This window comes from Nelumbo lutea, chromosome 2 (genome assembly GCF_056320005.1).
Source record: "Nelumbo lutea isolate HS-2025 chromosome 2, American lotus-T2T, whole genome shotgun sequence".
In the NCBI taxonomy this organism is placed as follows: Eukaryota; Viridiplantae; Streptophyta; class Magnoliopsida; order Proteales; family Nelumbonaceae; genus Nelumbo; species Nelumbo lutea.
This window is the reverse complement of record NC_142685.1, coordinates 26,833,509-26,857,736: the sequence shown is the minus strand read 5'-3', so window position 1 is coordinate 26,857,736 and position 24,228 is coordinate 26,833,509. Positions and strand designations below refer to the sequence as shown.

Here is a 24,228-nt window from a genome sequence, read left to right as displayed (position 1 = left end):
TTTATGTGGAGATCAGGGAAAGTTTATTTTTCTGGGTATCACTGACTCTCCTACATGAGTAAATAACTTTCCCACCTAGGGGAAAGTTGTCAACACTTGAATGGGACAAAAATGTCATTTTTAATAATGGATTTTTATAGCTAAAATGGTCATTGCCTTATTTACATAAGAAATAAAAGAACATGTGTAAATGCATTTACCCGAGTAAGTGTATCCCAAGAAAATTTTATCAAAGTAACTGCATTTATCCGAATAAATAATTTAACGAAAAGAAAATGAGGCCTTAGGTTTTGTTAAACTACTGATTTGTTTATCTAAAAAATGAAGTTGTCAACAATTCAATGACCCAATTGATTGAATATTGAACTATTTGATTTGATTAGTGACTCATAACTCATAAGTTAGATATTAGTTCTCTCTTTTTTTATCCATTTCCATCATTATTAAGAACTTGTTCGCTTTTCGGTAAATTACTCACCCAGGTAAATGCAATTACCTAGGTAAGTTTTTCCTATGAAACACTTATTTGGGCAAGTGTATTTACCCATGTTCTTTTATTTCTCATGTAAATAAGGCAATGGTCATTAAGCCATAAAAATCCATTATTAAAAAGGCATTTTTGTCCCATTCAAGTATTAATAAATTTCTCCCTAGGAAAGCTATTTACCCATCTAGGAGATGGGTGTGATACGCAGGAAAATAAATTTTTCTTAGCCACCAACATGAGATTCTTAGTCAATGGAAACCAAAATCCTATTGACCAACTTTCCCCTTCTCAAAATATGAAAAAAGAACGCCCCCTTATTTCTCTTTTATATATATCACATGTTCTTTTTTCATATTTATATGGGGACTATGAAAAGTTTATTTTCTTGGGTATCACTTACCCAGGTAAATAACTTTCCCACCAAAGGAGAAAGTAGCCAACACTTAAATGGAACAAAAATACATTTTTAATAATAGATTTTTATGGCTAAAATGGTCATTGCCTTATTTACATAAGTGCTTCCCAAGAGAAACTTACCGAGGTAACTTCATTTATCTGGTTAAGTAACTTATCAAAAAGTGAATAGGCCTTATATGATCACAATTGATTCGTTATAAGTTTATCATACTTATTGGTGCATATCCACACAATAAGTAGGGGTGTCAATGGATTGGTTTCGGGTTGGACTCTATCTGATCGGATGTCTTATGGACAGATTTGGATGGTCCCAAAATTGATATGGACACGGACCGGTCCGAGCATGAATCGTCCATTCATAGAATGAACTAAAAATGAACAAAGCCCAAAGTTCGAAAGAGCCCGCTGGTCCATTCATTTTCGTTTGAAGTTTGAACGTTGAAGGCTTGAAGCCTGGACACTTTCGAACACTAGTTCGGCGCCTCCATCGCTCCATCTCAAAGTCTCACCGCGGTATTTCGTTTAAAGCTTCGAATGAACTCCGGTAGCATTTTCCTCTCTCCGACGATCTTCCTCTCGCCCTTAACCTGCGCACCTCCCACCTCTCCATCTCTGCACTCCACCATCGCCGTCTCCACCACAAGCGCAGGAGCAAGACTCAGGAAATCAGGAGGCTCGGCAGTCGGCAAGGAAAGCGTCCATCCTTTTCCCCTCTGTTTATGTGACGCGTTACCATTGCTACCAGTTGTCCCACACAACGGCTACATGCTAAGAAGTATACGATTCCCGGTATCTTTCTCCCCTTCTTTTTGTTGCTTTTGAGACCCTTTTATTTCCTTCTCTTTTTTTGTTTCCAGTTTTTCGGTTTTTCTTCCCAAACGCATCCCCACTGCCAGTGGTGAATAGTTAATTCGTCCATGGCCCATGATCCCACCGGAACCCATTATCCCAATTCCGCGCCGCGCTCCCCCTCGGCCTACCATGTTGTTTGCATTTTCTGAAGGTTAAAATACCTCAAAAAGCATTTTTTAAAAGTTAAAATACCTCGGCCATGACGAGGGAAAACATTTAATTTGGACTGGATTAGGTCCAATCCGGTCCATTTGCATTTCAATTGGACTGGACTGGATCTAGTTTGTATGGGGTTTGGATCAGATTTGGTCCAGTCCATCTGTAAATGGACCAATGTTGGATTCGATCGAATTAGACCAAATCCAGTCCAATTAGCAACTCTAACAATAAGTATTGATTTTCAAGGTTGCCTGATACTTCCCCCCTCCCCGGTACCTATATACTTTGACTATTTAAGTGATTTCAACTAGGATTTTTCACTATGATACTAGAAAATTTTATCGCTAATCAACGGGTATCTTAAAAGAGGCATTAATCAAAATTCACAGAGATACTTTGATTGGTTAAAGATATTTCAATACCATGTCTTTGGGGTATCATAGATTTTTCCTTTCAACTAATACAAGAGGTCTTATCATAACCCAAGGAGTTGTCATCAAAACATACAAAAAATGTTTTGATTAACTGAAACTCTTAACATGCATGCTTTTTTAATATCCTAAGTCTCTCAATGTTTGAACTTTGTGAAACCACCTAAAGGTGGCCATGAGCTGAGCTCGAGCCCAATTTATGAGCTCATATGCTAATTGAGTCATGTTCCAACCTAATAAAGCTCGTCTCATGAGGCTTGCGAGCCTAATCGAACTTCTACATATATGTATACATGCATACATACATATATACTAAATATAAAATATTATACATATAGAAAATAATATTATATAATACAAATATTATATATATATATATATATATATTATTTATATATATATATAATGACTAATTATTATAATTCTTGATCTTTTAAATATCAATTAAAAATAATATTTTATTTTTATAAAACATTTGGCTCATAGTCGAACTCGAACTTATGAGCTTTTGACTTGAGCCAAATTTGAACTCAAGTCTTTAACTCAAACTGAGCTCGAGCTTGAGCTCAAGCCTCATACTTTCTTGACAAGCCGAGCTCAAATAACTATCTATCCGGCTCGCATCAACTCAAATCTACCCCTATTACCACCAGATTGTTTACTAATTTTATAATACCAATGGATTGGTTATAAAATTTTATGGTATCATGTATTTTCATAATCAATCCCATATAATAATATTTGAAACAAATTTTACAAAAATTTTATATTTTTTTATAACTATTATTTGACTATGAACAAAATGTAAAAACGGTTTCATTTATTAATGGCGATACGAGTGAGGGCAATAAACACTAACCAAGCTGATTACATTAGGCATTAATGTAATCTCTCTCAGTGGAATGAGCCAAAATAAAAAACTCTCTTTAACTCTCTCAACTGATGTGCATGTGTAATCTCTCTCAACTGTTCCTTTTACCACACAAAAACATATCATTCCATCAGTAGGTGGGCTTTACCAAACCAGAAACCACCTTGAATGGTCTTGGTTAATAAATAATGGAAAACTGAATTAACACCCTAAACAATATAATTAGCTTAATGTGCTCTTTAATTAAAGGCTAGTTTTGATTTGCTTAATTAATTAGAAGATCAAACGCTCTACGCTTTCAAGTGTGACACATTAAGACACTTGAAATCGGAATCGGAATCCAAATTTCATTCCCTGCTCCTTCTTTAGTAATGAAATCTCATTCCCACTTATTCTGATTCCCATTTTTATTTCTGTTTGAACCAAACAGATTATGGGAATAGGTCATTCTGATTCTAATTCCGAAAGATTTCGATTCCGATTCCGGTTTTCGGTTATAAGCCAAACGGACCCTAAAAATCTTTTATGCTTAATTTGTTTATAATGCAATTTCATTTAAACTGTGAAAAAAAATAGCGAATGTAAACAAGTTGAATGCAAATTTTGATATATTTTGTTTTTATATTTACTTTTTTATTTATTTCCATTGTAAATAAAATAAAATAAAAGTCGAAACAAAGTGATGTAAAAACTAAAGCTAAAGTGGTTACGGTAATTGATTCTGTGTTAATGTTAAAGAGAACCAGCTAAGATACCAATGAATCACTCGTCGATTAGTTGACTTTTATGATTTATATTATCATGCATTTGTATTAATGCAAATCAAATTGCACTGAAAACAAACAGAGCCTTAATAATTAATCGAAGATAAAAAAACCCTCTTCTCAACTTCTCTTAAGGGAGTTATTTAGGTAATTTACTAGCCATGAATAAGTTAAAACAAGATCAGTAGGAGATTGTTGAAAAATACTTGGGCTGTGAGGCTGAATTTGGTTTAAAAGAAAATAAGAGAAAAACAAAAAATTGAAAGAGTGAATTTCACAAAATGCATCAAGGAACTTCTCCACAACTTTCCCTTATTTCAGTAATTCTCTGAGAAACCAAACGCCTTTTAGGTATTCCCTTTTAGCATTTGGAAAATTGCAACCATCTCTTTTCTTTATTTTCTTTCATCTTTTATCTTTCTTCCCTCACAAAAACGCTGAACTTTCCTTTGGTTTCTTTATCCTTGGTCTTCCATTTCCCCAGTCAAAAGAAAAAGTAGTGGTTTTTTAGGCCATGTGTGAATGACCTGTCTAGAGGTACACTAACTAATAAAATTTCTCAGGGCCGTCCATGTGCGAATCCAGATTTCCTACACTAAAAGGCCTTGTACTAGAGCCAGGGAGTCCGGATCTGCTCCTTACACCTCTACCATGCATTGGGAATTTCTCTCATACTTATTAGTTATTATTCATGGGAGATGTTCTTAATACACGGTGGATGTGCCTGTGAGACGCCCATTTGTGAGGAGCATACCCCACTCACAGGTGCCTCATACAGACATCCTACCATGCATTGGGCATATGTCTTGTACTTATTAATTATTATTTGTGGGATATGTTTCCAATGCATGGTCCATGTGCCTTTAAGACATCCATTTGTGAAGAACAGGCCCCGCTTTCATTCGAGACGGGATCTGCTCCTCACACCCACATCCTACCATGCATTGGGAACATCTCCCATACTTATTAGTTATTATTCATGGGAGAATTTCCTAATACATGGTGAATGTGCTGAAGTGCCCATTTGTAAGGAGCAGACCCGCTTCCATTTCAGGCGGCTGGAAGTCAGTTGGGATTTTCTACTAATAAAACATATTCTAACCCCTACCAATTTGATCTAACACTGCACATTTCACCATGAAACTGGGATCCACCATAAAATGGGACCCGATATGTATGACTGCCGGGCTCGCCCTTTAGGGAATGCGTGTGTTCTTACCTTTCGGTCTGTAACGTCTGTTAAGTAATTGGATTGGATTCTCATCGGATACACTTACACCGAATCTGATCCGATTAGCATTACCTCCGAATCCAATATAAAATCCGAAATGTCATCTTTGGATTTAATTCAAGCTTGACTTATTGTGCATAAAATAAGAAAAGTTAGAATTTTAAAAATTACTTTTTAATTTATACATGTATATTATGTTTATATAAAATATATATTCAATTTATTATTAAACATATTACATAATTGTATAATGTCTCTATATATATCAATAATTATATTACATATATAAAATAAGGTTTTAGCCAATTTTACATCTAATCATTCTAAGAGTGTATGCCTGTTTGGCTGTTTCTCTAAAACCATTCTATCAAATGTCTAGTCCATGTGACCAGGTTGGCAAATGGTTTTGGAGCCATAAATTCAACTTAGTGGGTCACTCATATATTGGCCCCTAATTCAACTTATGGAACGGAATGCCAAACAGTATTTATTTAGCCAATTTGCTTAGATGATGATGATCTCTATGCACCAAAATGGCACATGGAAGTGGGTGTTTCATTGGACGATTCAATTTGTTAATATTATTTCCTCAAGAATCAATTATTTTGAGGATTTATATTTATAAAGGATATTAATTTTTTATTGAGATGGTTACTTGGTGTCTTTCTGAAAATAGAGGTACATGATAAAACCTGCAGAATGCAAAGTCTCCATTTTAAGGTCAATGTACCCTGCTCTTTCCCCACCCCTATGTCCTCCTGTATGTAATGTGTCCAAGAAAATATATTTAAACAAATAATAATGCTGATGAGGCCATTTTATAAAAAAAAAAAATGTGTCTATTTTTGGGGCATTATTAGTTTGAATATTATTGGCATTGGCATTGGCATGTATGCCAAATCAAAAAATCAATTCAAACCCGTAGGTTATTAAAAAAAAATAACACAGTCCAAATCACGGAAATCAGTACTGACTGATTTTTCAGGAATCTATTTTACGTTTGGGAGATATTTGGCTCCAACCTGTTTGGAGGACATTTGTCCTAACAAACGCATTTTACATGTTAATTTTAAGATTTAGAGTTTAGGGTTTATATATAAAAATCAAAATTTATTGGAGGGACCCCATGTTGCAGGGGCAAAACATGATAGTAAGTGGCATGTCAAAAGTAAATTATCGTATAGGAAAAAAAATTGGGAAAGATAAATTTTTTAAATAAAAGTTTATTGGAAAAAAAGACCTATTTAAAATAAATAAAATTTTATAGATAATAATATATTTAATTTAATAAAATAAAACACTAAATAAATAAATAATCATGGCCATCGGGCAATAGAGTGAAAGAGGGAGAGATGACTTTTGTCATTGTATTTTTGTTTTATATAGTGGAATAATTGTAAATAGTTAAGTAATAATTAATTTAATTTAATAAATAAATTTATAAAATAAATGAGATAAATAAACAATCAAGTGAGATAGTAAATATATATAAATATATACACGACTCTATGTCTTACTTTGCTAGCAATAATAATTTGTTAGATTATTAAATTATTAACTAATTAAATAATTTAGTAAAATAAGTAAATAAATAAATAAAACTTTATGCATTATCAACACAAAATTGGTAAAAGCTATCTCAAATTATTTAATTAATTAATTTAGCGTTGTTAAAGGGCTCAGCTGAACTACTAGGTTACCAAGCCCATGAATAGGCTTAGCCCAGTTCGTGGCCCAGCCTGGCCTAAGACTTGGCCTATGGAACAACCCGACCCATGGCACGACATGGACCTGTGCAAGCTCGAGCTAAAATTAAATTTTAAGATCTTTATTTTTTGTCTATTTTTTAATATATGTTAACTTTTTAATTTTTTTTTTTCAAAAGTTTTAAAAAACATGGCTTAGCCTAGTTTGTGGCCGATAATATATATATATATATTATATATATGTGTGTGTGTGTGTGTGTGTGTGTGTGTGGTGTGTGTGTATAATTTTATTTTCAATTGTATACATCAAAATTCATATAAAATAAAAATTTAAGATCTTTTTTTATCTATTTTTTTAATTTATTCAAATATTTTCATCATTTTTATTCATAATTTTTAAGAAACATGAACTAGCCCTGTTCATAGCCAAACCTAGCCTAAAACTTGGCCCACAGATTAGTCCAGCTTGCGACATAACACAAGCCCGTGCGAGCTCAGGCCAAGGGTTGTGCCAAGCCAACCCCCTAAAGTATCCTAGGGGAGGGAAGCATGACCCAAAACGACCTGTAAATAAAATGAGTGATAAAGACAAATTTTAACAAATATGAAAAATGTAGAAATTTAATAGCATCATTCTAAATAATTAGTAGTGGCATCATTATAATTAATTACATGTTTAGCATTAGATATGAAAGAGGAAAAGGAGAAAGAACAAATTATGATTTTTTTTTTTTTTTGCTATATCCAATGACATCATTGTAATTAATTAAATTTGTAATGTTAACAGTTAAAAGCATGAAAAGGGAAAGATTTTCAGATTTTCAGATTTCATTAAAAAGAAAAAGATTTCATTTCATAAATGTACAACATCACCTTTTAGGTTATATATAGATGTTTTATCACATGATTTAGAAAATCAGTTTTTTTTTTTTAAGTCTTAAAATATTTCATTAGAGATTGATACAAAGAGATGCCAACAAGGCCAACTAAAGTATAAAATAAATCTCAAGAAGAACAAATTTAATATAAATAATATAAAATATTTATATTAAATATATGCATATTTTTAATATTATTATTATATACATGTTTGCACATAAAATATGTGGAATTATTGGCTTCAAACCTTTTAAGTTGGGATGTATTAAACATGGATACATATTTGACTGGTGTTTTACTAAATTATGTTTATCTAATTGAACCCTTTGTTGCATATTTTATTATTAACTCTGAACTGTACAAGGAAGAGGGGGATCGGAGAGCCTTTGGGTAAACGGTAATCGGTAAATCTCTTGAAAACCCTAGTTTTGCAGCGGTTCTCACTGTGACCATTTATCCTTTTCCGATCAGTCTTGACCCTCTGGTGGTGGATATTTCAGTCAAAGAACCTTCGATCAAAAAGGGGAGAGCCGGCTGTTTTTTTCTCTAATAAAGAGATAGAAAGAACTCTTTTTCCTTTGTGTTTTGCCCTAGTCGGCAAGAGTGTTCATGGACGACCTTCTTTGGCGGAAATAAGGGAGTTTCTTGTAGACTCCTTTCACATCAAAGGAGATCGTGGTAACTGCTTTGGATCCAATACCTGTGCTAATCCGTTTTGATAATGAATCTGAGTTTCATCGGGCATGGTTTTGAGAGGTTATGCGGATCAAAGATTTTGACCTTTAATCACCTTCACTCATACTAATTTATATACTCTCACTTCTAAATACAAAAATGGGTTAAGACAACTCGTATATCCAAAATGATAAATTTTGAGAGAATAATTTCTCTCCAGACTGCCATGTGACAAAAATGAGTCGTCAATTGGTATACTCAAAAATGCAAATATTGTAAATAAATGCAAAAAAAAAACCCATAAAATTATAAAAAATACAAAAATTAAGAAGATTCAAAACTTTTGTAGAAAAATAAAAATATGCAAAAAATACCATAATTTTGTGGGAAGTGCATGAAAAATATATAAAAAAAAGCAAAAATTATGCAGAAAAAAAGCACCAAAAATTATAAAAAAAATGTAGAAAATACCATAAAATTTTAGAAAATGTAGAAAAATACCAAGAAATTGCAAAAAAATGCAGAAAATACAAAAAAATACAGAAAATAACAAAAAAACTACAGAAAATGCAAAACAATGCAAAACTTTTATGAACAGAATTACTTCTGTAAATGTACTTTCATAAAAGCACTTCTATATGCTTTCATAAATGTGCTTTCGTAAAAGTAACTTTTATAAAAATGATTTTATGCTTTCATAAAAGTGTTTTCGTAAAAGTACTTTAATAAAAGCACTTTTGTGTAAAGCACTTTTGCAAAAATGCTTTCATAAAAGTATTTTTATAAAAGCACTTTCCTGTAAAAGTATTTCCGTAAAAGTGCTTTCATAAGTCATTTTCATAAAGTTGCTTTTGTGAAAGTGCTTTTGTATAAAACTGCATGTAAACACGAAAATAAAATCCATTTTATTTCATTTTTAATCTCAAGATGAAATGTGACATGGTAGTTTGGAAGTTTAATGAGATGCCTCCATCTTAGGAGGCATGAGTTTGAATCACTACAACTTCTAGTTTTTGAGATTTGAAGAGTATAGTTGACTTTGACCCAACCCATTTTGATCCTAATGGGTATTCTCGACCCAACCCACCCTAAAGGGTCAAGATTACCAGCCCTATTCAGGAAGGAGTGGATTGTATAGTTGTGGTGAGTGTTGAGCAACCTGCGGAGCAGCCAAAGCTTTGGAATCAAGATCCTATACTTGTTAATCAGCGTACTAATTTTAGCGACATGTCAAGTGTTCATAAAAATGACTCCATGAACAATGGTGTAAGCCATGGAACAATGTGAGGTGAAATCCACAACAAGTATTCAACAAAATGTCATTAAAGACAGAGAAGGAACGGAAAGATCAGGTTGTGGAAAGGCATTCTGACACAGAATCACAAGATATGATGGAAATAGGTCAAACAAAAGAAAAACAACACAATAATATCAAGTGGTATTTTTTATGGCGAAAGGCAAATCAATGGAGTTGGGATGACAAAGAAATTGGAATTCATGACAATGTGTACTTCTTTTTAAGTAGAGCTTGTCGCTACAGAGTAGGGTGCTCCTAATAATGTAGGCAAGATGACTTCTGCTCCTATAGCCACCCCTGTAAAAAAAGGTGACACTTTGGGTGAGAATCTGATTAATACAAGAATGGGTGACAGTGAAAAGCAAGAAGAAAAAAAATGGTAAATCCAAGAAGACCCAGGAGGCGTCTCACTCAGGAAATATTCTCGAATCCTCTAAAATAAACAAAGGCTATCACCCCGTTATTCTTAAGTTAGTGTTATTCGTTTGTTTTATTTTTCCTTTGTATCGAGCTTCGGCTCTTATTTCTTTATTTCAAAGGGTAAGGTTTCATGCCCCCCCCCCTTTACATATTAATAAATTCTTAGCTTTTTTTTTTTTTTTAACTCTGAATTGTACAAAAATATTTCTCAATCTGTATTTATGATCTACACATATTTAAAGGGGTCTTCTTCAATGTGAATTGTTTTTGTTGCTGTTCTTAATTAAAACAAAAAAACACATAAACCATGCTCTTGGTTATGTTTTAATGTTTCAAAAATTGAAACTAAATACATGTTTTTGAATTTCTGGTTTAAAGAATATGTATTCATCTAGTTATTTAATATCGTGTTAAATAAATTGCACCATTTCTATACCACAATGTTTGTTTTATAGAAAACATTTTTTGATGATTTGAAAAACACGTATTATCTTTTTTTGAAACAAAACCAACCTGCATTTTACTTAAAAAAAAAAAAAGAAGTCATCGTTTTAAAATCCGATTTGGAAATGAAACTGCTTTAACCACTGATCTTCGGGCCAAATGGCTTGATCGTCCAGTCTGTACCCGGCCAAATGGTTTTCGGTCCAAAACCGGACATGGAGATAAGACAGGATCCTAGGTCAACTGGTTCAACCGTCCAGTCCGGTTCAATTTTCAATACTATGCCAAGGACTTTTTGCTGACATGTCAATTTTGAAAACAAATGAAAATACCCACTAATTGGGTCTTACTAAGAATAAGATTGCACCCTTTCTTTGGATTTTGTTTGTTTTATGTCCTTTGGTATGGCTCTCTCATTCGTGAGTCCAAACAATCGTGATAAAGCTTTGTTTACATGGATTCAGTTTTTGTAATTCAAGCTTAATCTTAGTAAATGCCCCCTTCTTTAATTAATTACTTTCTATTTTGTTAAATGAAATTTCGAAGCCACGAGCAGAACCCCATAAACGGTTAAACACTTAAACCAAAATTTTCAACCAGTGGGTATGAACCGGCATTGCACTTGGGCTCTAACCATTGAACCACCTATGCAAGCAAAACCTATTTCCGCCCGTTGGAATCCAGAAGAAAAGGTTCTGGCATATTCCAAACAAAAGTATGGGCCATTTAAGTACAATGGGCCCTCGGATCTCTTTTCAAGGACTGAAACCAGAAACCACTTGCCAGCTGATCCTGATGTTTCACGTGGAAGTCTTCGTGGACTCTTTCCCAGAAGCAAAAAAAAAAAAAAGAAGAAGAAATATACAAATAAAATAGAATTAGGATTTTTTTTTTTTTGGTCTTTCAAAAAGAATCAGGATCAAAACACTAAAAGCCCGTGATACTACCAAAAAAAGCCCATGAAAATATATTAAAAAAAAGTGAAGACCCTATATAGTTTTATAAAAAAACCCAAAAAAAGAAATTTTAAAACAACTTATTATTTATTATTAATTATATTTTTATATGAGTGAGTAAAGTGATGGAACCGGACCGGATGGTCCAATTCTTCAACCTGTGACAAAATGGTTAAGAATCAAATCTGACATCACCGATATGGCCGTTTCCCTTTAATTTACAGTTTACAACTTTATATGTATTGTACCATCTCCACGGACTGTGACCACAGTCTACTTTATTTTGACTTTATTTTAGTGTTCACTTTCTTTGACCGAACATTTTAGCTCAGTCTATATTAATAAATAAATAAATAAAATCTATTAATCAAACCAAACGCATCTCTTGATTAGCTAGTCTAATCCAAAGTTCAAAATTTCAAATACCTTCAATTCAAGAAACAATTCATCTTGTCCTGTTGTCCACGAGTGGGTTATAGAGCATTATAAAGCTTCAGTTGAATTTTATGGCGATGTTTAAAGTATCGATACAACATTTCTGATATAGGGTATATAGTATTGATATCCATTCTAATTAATGTAATACATATATGATATTTAAATTAAACGTGCATAAAATATTGATATGTATCGCATACTGATATGATTTCAAAATATTGATATGTATCGCATTGTATTATATAACATATTGATTTTAACTTTAAAAACTATATATCGATTTTCACAGCTACTTGCAAATATGTATCGGAAATATTTTCATACTTATATGTTTTTATTAAATGGGAAGTATCCCAATGTACAGCTGCAAGCGGCTGTAAATATGGTGTGGGCACCATTTTGTACAGATTGAATCCAATCTCGTTAATACCTACCTATCTTAGTCTACCTATTTGTGAATTTATTTAATTGAAAAAAAAAGAATCTTATTATAGTATAAAATGATTATTTGTGATATATTAAATACCGATATTAATATAGTGAATAATTGAGATAAGGCATAAATGATGATAATCAATAAATCCCATTAAAAACTTGATATGCTTAATTTATTTTTCATTAAATTACATTTTATAAAGACATTTACCAATCACAATAAAGATGTTTTTTTATCAAAATCACATTAAAAATTAAATAATATTAGAAATGTCAATTATGACGTCTAACTTTATATTTAAACTAGAAAAAAAAAAGAGGATGGATTATTAACAACCATAAATACATGATTTTTGCATATCCAAAGTATTCATAATTTGAGACATTTGGAAAGTGCCAGTGGAATAATTCATGTTTGTTCAATCCTTAGTCAGTCCTATGATTAGGTATCAATTCTGGGATAGCTTTGACTTCAGGGGTAAAAAGGACTATTCATATTTAATTAATATAGTATTTTCTAATTTCTATTTTGTCAAAACTCAAAAGAAAGGAGAGGGTGACCTTGGAGTCGCCGACTTGCCGTGCGATGCACGAGAGAAGGTCAGACAGACACCTTCGTGTTCAGAAATACTGACGACACGAGAAATCCAGATATTTAAGTTAATCTAGAACTGTAAAGATTTTATGTTTTTAATTTAGTATTATTATTATTATTATTATTATTATTATATTAAATATTTAAATATTAATTACCCTTTTATTGTAATCTTGTGTCTTTTATTTGGAACAGAATTACATTACCTTTTCTGCTTCATACTCAACCCTTCTATTTATCTCTGTTTCACGTGTTAATTGCAACGCTTTTCTCATCGTTGAATCCACGAGAAATAACAACCCATTCTTCTTCTTCTTTTTCGTTCTTTCTTTCTTTCTTTCTTTCTTCTTCTGGGTTAATCTTAATCCATCGTCATGTCTTCAATTTTGAGCTCCCAAGGAGTAGTCTTTGCAACAGCTATGGCGGTCTCGGGCACTGTAATCCTCCTAGCCTTCTGTCGACAGAAGCCACTCCCAGCTACCCAGTTCGCCGTCGATCGGAATTGCGACTCTACTGCTCCAGTTCTTCGGTCTTGCATCTCTTCTGGTACGAGGACTTGTTTCGACAGTTTTTCCTCTTTCTATTTCTTGAACTAGTTTCTTGACGGTTTGTTTTTCTTTTCTCCTTCTGGGTATGTGTTTGATCAGATGGGAAGAAGAGAGACAAGAAGAAGAAAAGGGTTCACTTTGCAGAAGACGTGGTTGATCCAATTGGAAACAGCGAGGAGTTCCGGAGGGAGCACCGCAAGAAATCGTTGAGTTTGAATCAAGTTTGCAGGTCTGAGAACCGCAGCGTCGTCCAAGGAATGCCCGGAAATCGAATGGCTTTGTACAATGGACTTCTCAGAGATCGTGTTCAGAGAATGACCTGCTCCTATTGATGAATCCGTCAAAAATTTTTCCAACGGTTTAATTTGTAACTGTGGTCCTTTACCCCCCCCCCCCCCCCCCCTAACTCTGTTTGTCCAAAGAAACGAAGAGGAATCTGTGACTCTGCTTCTTTCATTTGTAAATATCACAGACTTCACAGCCTTGGCCTGATAACTAGACACAGACATTGATTGGAGATTAGGCCCTCCAAGATTTTGATTTTTTTACTTTGGCTAAATGGGTTTCTACTTTCCAGTCAATTTCTCATTTCTGATTTCCCCATGAAATAGAAGTCATGGAAATTTCACGGGTTTATTTCTCCAACTGCTACTCTGATTTTTTTTTTTTTTGTGGTGTTAATCACTGTGAAGGGATTCTTTCTCAGTTCCCCACAGATGACAGAACCCATAAATAATTGAATCAACTGTCAACTGTATGTATACAACTATACATGAATGAATGCGTAATTGTGTATGTCTGTGCTTTGATGATCAAACAAGGACCCCAGGATGGAAGATGAAGCCCAAGTAACCCTACAAAGAACTTTCCTTCTATTTCTCTGTTTCCTGTTAGTGGGATCTATGGATCTTAATTTCTTGGCTGAAATCTGAAATCTGAAAGAATGGAAGTTGGGTCCAATTCATTTTTCACAGCATTTCAGGAAAAGTGGGGTTGAAGGAATTGAATGCCAGGACAGAAACGGATACAGAGCATTGAGTCTGAAGACACTGAACTCTAGAGAGGCATCTTCTATTTTGGACAGAATCTCAATATCAGTTACTTCTGTGCGCATTACGCATACCCCCTTGAGCTTTAAGCACCAGCCACTTATACATCACACTCGTAACTCAAAGCCTCAAACCCTTTTTCTTTCTTATGCATCTAAAAGGGAAAGAGATCTTACCCCAAAGGCCCAAAAGAAAAAGAAGAGAAGGAAAGAGAGGCCTGAATGGAATAGAATAACAGCTTATGGAGTTGAGCATGGGAGATGATCTTCTTCTTTTATCACCTTGATACCAATCCAACGGATAGAAAACACCAAAGGGTCCCGCATATAGAGAGGGAGAGAGATCGACACTTAGATGCACTAGATGGAAGGAAAGGAAGTTGCAACTACTTTTTGAGAAGAAATTCTAGACGTAGCATACTCAGACTTGTTGAATTGAGTTGAAATCGGCCCCCCGCCAGATTGCCCCCCACAACGTCCCACAGCACATTTCGGTCCTTTATTGTGAATATCTCCCAATGACGACATCATCATTTCTGTTATCATCATAGGAAGATGTTTTCAATACAGGGCTTGAATGTACTGTGGGATGTTGTGGGAGGCAATATGGGGGGCTGACTTGCTCTCTGTTAGAATTTAAATCAGCCCCCCACCAGATTGCCTTCCACAATGTCCCATAACACCTCTCTGCTGTGTATTGTGAATATCTCCCCATGAAATGTTCCCAATGCATGGGTTGAATGTACCGTGGGACGTTGTGGGGGGATGATTTGCTGTTGGATTTCAGATCAACCCCCCACAGCACATCGCCGTGTATGGTGGGTGGTGTTTACTGTTTAGCCATTTTCTGGTCGTTAGGTAGTGTTTGGTACGCTACAGCTTAACTGCTTAAAGTAATGTTTGGAAAAGTGGTATGTCATGTGTTATTCTATTTCTAGCCCGGCCGTGAAATCAGTTACCACTTACCACCAAATTATTGGCCAGTTGATTCACTTTTATGATTTTTAAAACCAAATGGAAACAATGGACAAAATGAGTCGGAACCAAACTAAAGTTGGTTCATTTTCAGTATACTATTTGGACTTATGTCTTCTTTAGGCTCAGTTTGGAAAGAGTATAAATACAAACAAGTACAATGTGAATACATACAAAATACCAAGTTTTACACTCTACATATTTCTAATTTTGTATTTGTATTCTTTCCAAACTGAGAATTTGTACTCCTTCCAAACTAGGCTTAAGGCTGTATTGATTGCAAATGCAATTTTATCTGCACTAGAACAAATGCATGAAAGTGTAAATGAAAAAAATGCAAAGTCTTGTTTAATTTTGCTTTGGGTTTTATTTTATTTTGCTTCATGTTTTAATTTACTTCATTTGTACTGCAATCAAACAAAATAAGATAAATTCAAAACAAAAAAAGATCAGAATTTATGCTCAAATCATTTGCACCCATAGTTTTGCATCAGTACAAATTTATTTGCATTGCAACCAAACACAATCCAAGGAATTACTAATGGGCCCTCATGCAATGCAAATGTACAAATTTTCAGTAAATTATAATTTTTTTTAAAATAACTTTACTAATTAATTATATTCTTACAGTTTCAATGTTATCTTAAAGTATTCTTACTGTTTATTACAATTGACTAAATCTTCAGTATCCGTTAACGGAATGATTAAAAAGACTATTTTACCCATCATTTTTTTTTTAATTTTCAAAATAAAACTGTTGATACCTTATTGAAAGTGACGCAATGTTGGAGATGATGTCAGAGTCGCTGTCGGACATCATCTGTATATGTTGATGAGGTTTTGGTCGTTGTTGTCTACAAGAAAACTGACAATCAAGGGTATTGGTTGTTGTTGTTCTCGTTGGGAAAGATTAGCGCCCTTGTTCTGCTTCCAAATAACTCCAAAAAGAACTCCAATCAATAATCATGTTGCAGAGAATCGTCCAGGGAATAATTCAACTAAGGGACTATGCATCTCTTCTTCTGAAGCCAATCCCATATTACCCGAAGGTCCAGCAGATGTGAAATCATTCAAGACGGGCTCATCAGTTTTTGACCTTCCAATCTTTGGATTAGTGGCATCCCTCCATCTTTATCTTGAACCTTGGAAGCATGAACTCAGATTCCCAGTGATTTCTCACCATTTCCTCATATCTGTTTTGTCCTCCCCACATTTATATCAATTCAACATTTAGGCTCCTAAATCATTGTCAGCCCCCTGCTCTTGCTCTTCACTACATCACAGTAACAACTACCGCTCAAATTTATTCTGTTCTCAATCCCAAGTGAAACGAGCACCTAGAGGTTTGAACTTTTCTTTCTTAAAGATTCTCCATTGCTTCTTACGATCTCAGAAAAGATGAAACAATTAAATGGTTAATTCCTCAGCTAATCACAAGGCAATCCCAAGGCATCCCATGCACTTAATCTTAGTTCTGGGTCCGCTACCTTCATTTGACAACCAATTTCTTGACCTCAACCAAACTTGGGATCCAGTTGACGCCACCACTGCCATCCGGTATCCATCGGAGAACCCAGTTTCTCCACCATAATCCATGAATATATAGAAGAGGAGACAGGGGGGAACCGTGAGTTATGCAGAGAGGGTCATGGAGGAGAGAGAGAGAGAGAGGAGAACCACCGCTTCCAAATGTTGCAGCGGTGGGCGGCGATGGTTTCATTGACAATCCACTGTGCGAAAGAGGTGAGGAGAGAGAGAGAGATTGGTGGAGCTGGCACCATCCCAAGTTCATTGGCAGCCCCGCTATTGGGACCAATTCCAGAGTTGATGTACATCGATTTTTCTATTCGGGTGGTGGTCTCCACCACACCAATGCACTACACCTCCAAATCAGTTCGATAACAGAATACGGAGGTGTTGGAAGACAGAGAAGATTTTGAAAGACAAAATTGATGATACACGAAGGTTCCGATTTCTGATACATGATTACACGAGTGAGGTTTAGTTGAATTACAACACCATGTTCGTAGTCTGTGAAGTTCAATCAAATCTCACTCACCTCATAGTGGTCACGACGTCGTAGTTTGAGAAATAATGCATGTTTCAGGCCTTGGGCTCTTCATGACTGACTCATTCTACTTCTGCATTCTCATGCTTGCTTGTGGACAACTCTGTAAGTGATCTTGAATGCCACTTGCCATCGGTCGTGAATGGGGTAGCAAGTGAATCCTTTTCGGCTGCTCAAAAAGCTTCGATGGTGGCTCAAGTCATGGCTTTGGAGGTGTAGTGAGTTGGTGCGGTGGAGACCACCACCACCAAAATAGCGAAATTGGTGGACTCCTTCAACTTCTTCTGAACCTTCTCTTTTCAGACGACGACCTTTTAGACTTGGAAGTGGTGTCATAGTTTGAGTTAAGGTTTTAGGTTGGCTTAGGAGTTGCTGAAGTCGTGAAGGGAAGGAGAGGGTTTTGGATAAAATTGGGGTTTCGAGGAGAAGAGGCGAAGATTAAGCGGTTCTAGGTAGGACCAAGATTGACATTAGGGTTTGGTGGGGAGAAGAAGAAGGAATGAGAAGTAAGATTAGGGTTTAAGGCATCGAAGGTAATGAAGAAGGTTTGTTGGCGTAGTAAAACCCTTAAAAACAATAAAAGTAATTTAAGATAATAATGAAACAGTAGAGGTATAATAATAATAATAATAATAATAATAATAATAATAATAATAATAATAATAATAATAGATGTTATAAGAAAGTCAAAGCATTAGTAATGGAGAATGACACACGTTTGATGCAAAACCACTCTACAGACCCCGCTTTAGGATGTGTACAGCCAACAGGCTCAAATCATCATACGAGGATGACAAGATGCAGACCTCATGGCCAACTGCTTCCTTGTATCCACCTTCAGAAATCAGAGGTGACCTCACCATGTTGTGGTGTTTAGCAACAGTTTGTGGTGAAGAATAATCCTGGAAAGCCGGGGTTCTTACTAGTGATCGAAGATTCCACTGGTGTCAAAGAAAGGGCGGCCAATGCTTTATGGCTACTAGAGTTGAGCTTAAGGACCCAACACAAATAATAATGAAATAATGCTTTCCCACGTTACTCTTCATTCTCTAGTTAGCTTTATATAAAAGCTTTCTCCTATCTACTGTACTTTAATTAGGTGCCGTTTGGCACATCTTTTTGTGTGATTTTTCAGTTGTTTATAAGTTGGAAATATCGAAAGTTGGTCCATTCCTGTTTGGCATGCAAGAAGATTTAGTCGTCAAAAGATGCGTAAAATCCATTTTGGACTGATTTCAAGAAACTCTAAATGAAGATTTTTGTGTCTTTTACATTTTAAACTCATGCAAAAAGACCTTAAACGACGTACGAAAAGATGCACATTTGTCAAATGATCTTCAAGCTGCCCAGATCTTATGTCAAAGCTCAATGCATCTATTTACTGTGAGAGTTACGAAAAAATCTTATCAAAAAGACTTATCAAACAGACTCTTAATTTAACTTTATATAAAAGTTTGAGTGGTTTTAGTTTAGTCTTTGTTGTTTATAAGAGAAATTATCCTTTGTTACATTCCCCGGAGTTGTAGATGGAGGAGAAGGTAAAAAGACGCAAAGACTTGAATGAATCAAGTATGAAGATTTCATTTGGTTGTATTCTCCGAATGTTGGAAAACTCCTTGCATAAAGTTTATTACAGCCAATGATCAATGCCGATTGTCTGTAGCACGAGAAGGGAAGGTGCTGAGTTTTTCTAAGGCCCTATTTATTTTTCAATAAATTATTTATCTAGGTAAATGCATTTACAAGGGTAAGTGTTTCTCAATAAAGATTTACCTGGATAAGTGTGTTTATCCATGTTCTTTTATTTCCTATGTAAATAAGGCAATGATCATTTTATCCATGAAAATCCATTATTAAAAGGGGCATTTTTATCCCATTCAAGTGTTGACAATTTCTCCTCACGAAAATAAAAAAAAACATGGTTTTCTTGATCAACGAGTATCAAAATCCCATTGACCAACCCCCCCTGGTGTGGGAACAGTATAAATATGTACAATGCAAAACCTTATATATTATATTTAAAAACCTTATATTTTTATTGTATATATTTGTATTTGTATTCTTCCCAAATTAACGTAAACAACCTTACCCCGGTATATACATAGATACTGTTTCCAAGATAGAAATGGATATAAATACAAAATGGAAAAAGAAAAATAGAATTTAAGTTTAATTTGCGACCCACTAATTGAGTCAAATGGTTTAACAATTTAACCAATTAAATCATCAGATCATATTATGCTATTTTTTAAAATAAATGGTTTGGGGGTTAAATAGGCCAGAAACCTAATCAAATGGTGACTTAACCGGTCTAACTAACCGATTAAACAACACATTAAAAACATTTGATACATAGTGGTAGCTGGTTGGACAGTTATAGAAATCAAACCAAACTGTTTTTAGTATAGAAATCAAACCAGACTAAACCATCTTATTATAGTTTGATCCGATTTCTAATACAAATTGGACCATTCTTTTGGGTTTAATACAAATTGTTGTTAAATCAACACCAAACCAAACCGCCAATTTCAATTTGGTTCAATCCCATTTACGAATCCTCCCAACGCCGATGCTGGCGATATTCGATTTCAAGCTTCCACTACACCAGCAGGAGGCCTTTCCAACCAACCAGTTGGTAAGGCCTGAGATTGAGAGTTTGAGACAGACATCTGGATTTGATTCTGTGCACAGTGTTGTGTACAGTATATCCGAACTCGTGGCATGACTTTGTATTTTTCTGGTTGTGTTTGGATTAAGCCGTGGGTTTGGGTGGAGTCGTGGATACAGTGGTTCAGTGGTTGTGTTATAAGGACAGGTCTCGAGGGCTGATCCACCTGATGATATTCAGTCAGATGGTTGCCAAACCTGCTCACCTGCCCCTATGCAGCAGTCTCGAGACAATTGAGACACTCTATAAAAAGTTGTGCATGGGTCTGGTTTCATTATATTGCAACAATTGATTGGTGGATGAAAGTAACAATGTCAATTTAGAGGGCGTTCAGCATGAATGTTTTTTATTTCATTTGTTTTTGAAATTGTTACATAAAAAAATAAAAATATGTTGTTGAATTATATTTTTGTTTTTAAAGAAAAAAAATAAGTTGATTTTGTTTTCAAAAAATAATACATATTTTTGGAACCAATAAAATATTATTTTTAAAAATAAAAACAAATTTTCTAGTATAGAAATTATATGATTAATAGAACATAGTATTGAACAATCAGATGAAAACATGTTTTTGAAATCAGATTCAAGAAAAAATTTTGGTTCCAGTTTTGAAAACAAAGCACACACAATCAAGAACATGATGTTTTTTGTGTTTTTGTTTTAAGAAACAATCAATTTTCAAATAAGATGATTTTTATTTGTTTTTTGAACCGGCAACAAGAAAAACAATTCATATTGTGGAATATCCCCTTAGAGTGTTGTTTTAACATTTTCTAGGTGTTTTCAACCCAGTGTTGATTCGAATAATTCACTCAACCATGATTCCGAATCTAGTTTGGCTAAAATTTGAGAAATGGTCAAAATCTATTGACTTAGTCAAAAACGATCCAACCCATGTAATTAAATCATTGACCTATTCGACCTGGTCACTAGGTCATGGGTCATACACTCTTGCAAAATTCTGGAGGACATAAGTTTGCGCTCAGATGTCCAATTAAGGTGATCGAGCCACTGGGTCATGACAAAATTAGTATGTTCATTCGTGATTTGTTACATGAGTACTAGTTATACATAGCAATGCAAGCAATAGACCCCTAATACTAGCTATTTTGGAGGGACACCGAATGACCATCTCAATTAGTGAATCATGGACAAGCATTGTGGCAAATTGAATTTGGGCAGCTAGAGAATGTGACCCCACTCTATGCACTATAGTATTCTTTGATATTTGACCAAACTATGTTGGTTAGTTTGGTAAGCCTAAGCTCACACTCGATAGGAGCCAAGGTCAACTAAACCCAGAAACTGGGCCAAGGTCAACATATATGGAAGAAACCTTAGCCTCACTCCATGGAAGCCAAGGTCAACTAAATCCATAAATTGGGTCAAATAGGGGTGTCAATGGTATTTGAAAATTAGATTCAATTATGTCAAATTTTGAATTCGGATAATTTGAATATCTAACTGGTCAAATTCAAGTATCCTATTCATACTAGTTAGCTAATTGGATTCAAATTCAAATATAACCTAATTTGATTTGTTAAATATCCAAATTCAACCAATTAATTAATTCTTATATATAGTATATAAGATATTTAAGTGTTTTATATATAAATAACTTATATATTTATATACTTTATATAAATAAAATATTTATTTTATATATTTATTAATTACCTAAAATAATTAATTGATCAAATTCGAATAGAATCTAATATTCAACTATTTAATCAAATTCAAATTCGAATATTAATTTTCAATATCCATTGGATATCAAGTCGAATTTCATAATCAGATTTGAATTTGAATATTGTCTGATTTGGTTCGAATTCGATCCATTTACACCCCTAGGGTCAGATGCTAATTTCAAGGAGAAAAAACTACCGAATATCCTATAAACAAAAACTCTTCACACATAGCATCTATTCATACGTCGGAAATATCTCCCTTACATGTATTCATCGGGAGATATTCCCAATGTATGCCTGGGCTCGCGAATTATGTGTAGAGTTTTTGATTGCATAAAATCTTTAAAACAACCCATGCTAACATGTCATGCCATGAATCTTAAAAACAGCCCATGTTGTTTTATAAATAGTCAAAATTTTCTCATTTAAGGGTACTAATAAATTTGCATGTGCTTTGCACGTGGCAATTTTAGATGAAAATAGTAATATACATCCAAATTATTTTAAATTTTGTATATATTTCTATGTATATAAAATAATTCTATATTAAAGATGTCTCAAATGATTTCTACAAATATTATGCATTTTTTTGTTTTTGACTTTCTCTTACTTTTATTATTTAATTATGACATCATGGCTTGACCCAACACCTAGATAGAAGGGCAATTTCAGTTTTTTGTTCACCTTTGAAAACAAAAGAGATTTATTGTTAAAAGTATTGGATATAGATCTAATAACAGAATTTATTGGTGAGGCAATATCTTAAATATATCTTTTAATGAGATAGAATAGGCGTTGGACCCTTAAATATATGACTTAATGAGAAGGATTTAAGTGAGGTGAAAAGTAATAGTTCAAAATACATTTTTTGCCCTTACAATTAAAAAGGGACTAAATTCAAATTACATTTTTTTTTACATTTGTTATATTTTCATGTGCATAAAAATAATTCTTATTTATGACACTTGTTATTGTATAATATGTTGAATATACAATATTAGAGATGTGCCCAATTTTTTTTTGCAAAATTTATGTATTTTTTCAGTTTTATTATTATTTTTAATTTTATTGTTTAATTATGACATCAAATATTGGCAGGTTTGAATTAAAAGTTGAATTGTTGATTTTGACCAAAAATATAAATCAATTTCATTTTTTGGTTGGTTTTAAAATTTGTTATTGTATAATATGTTGAATATACAATATTAGAGATGTGCCCAATTTTTTTTGCAAAATTTATGTATTTTTCCAGTTTTATTATTATTATTTTTAATTTTATTGTTTAATTATGACATCAAATATTGGTACATTTTAATTAAAAGTTGAATTGTTGATTTCGACCAAAAATATAAATCAATTTCATTTTTTGTTGGTTTTAAAATTTGTTATTGTATAATATGTTGAATATACAATATTAGACATGTGCCCAATTTTTTTTTTTTTTGCAAAATTTATGTATTTTTTCAGTTTTATTATTATTTTTTTTAATTTTATTGTTTAATTATGACATCAAATATTGGCACATTTGAATTATAAGTTGAATTGTTGATTTCGACCAAAATATAAATCAATTTCATTTTTTTGGTTGGTTTTAAAATTTGTGTTTCATTTCCATTATCAATATAAACAATTCTTGTTTATGACACTCATTTTTGTTTATTATGATTAATATAAAATATCATAGAAATGGCCCACATGGATTTACCCAATTGACCCAGAAGGTTAAATTGACTTAGCCACCACTTGGATGGAAGAAATGGTTTAGTTTTCCTTTTCTTTTTCTTTTGCTGTTAATTTTAGAAAATGATAAATTGTGAAGCCTACCTTGAAGTTTCTAACCATTGCTGAAATATCCCTTGAAGTTTGCTAATTGCAATCGCTTCCCTTGAACTTTCTAATACAATTGCAAGTAGACCCTCTCTCTTAGAATCATCTAACAAGAGGCATACAAATGTCCAAAATACCCGTGCAGTTACCATTAAGGCTGGTTTTGCATAGCATAATGCAAACTTTATGAACAACAAAAAAATAAAGTTCATATGAAGGGAAAAGTATAAAATAAATCAACTTCGGAAAAGAGGTTAGAAGGGTTTGGGTAGTGATTGATATGAAGGGAAAACTTGGGAAATAAACATTTTAGTCAAAATAACAAAATGGTTATTTTGGACATTTTCAT

The 24,228-nt window shown here is 33.7% G+C and overlaps 1 protein-coding gene across 2 annotated transcripts; it reads left to right on the top strand.

Annotated features, from left to right (window-relative positions):
- The first annotated feature begins 1,301 nt into the window (after positions 1-1,301).
- Positions 1,302-14,250, top strand: LOC148869395 (uncharacterized). 2 transcript variants are annotated; one of them, XM_088967911.1, is made up of 3 exons: positions 1,302-1,693; positions 13,457-13,603; positions 13,705-14,250. In XM_088967911.1, the coding sequence occupies exons 2-3, from the start codon at positions 13,477-13,479 to the stop codon at positions 13,935-13,937; spliced, it is 360 nt and encodes a 119-aa protein (XP_088824037.1). In that variant the 5' UTR covers positions 1,302-1,693; positions 13,457-13,476; the 3' UTR covers positions 13,938-14,250. The 2 variants fall into 2 exon arrangements, with proteins under 2 accessions (XP_088824037.1, XP_088824036.1); XM_088967910.1 differs by lacking the exon at positions 1,302-1,693 and having other exon boundaries at positions 13,238-13,603.
- Positions 14,251-24,228: the final 9,978 nt, after the last annotated feature.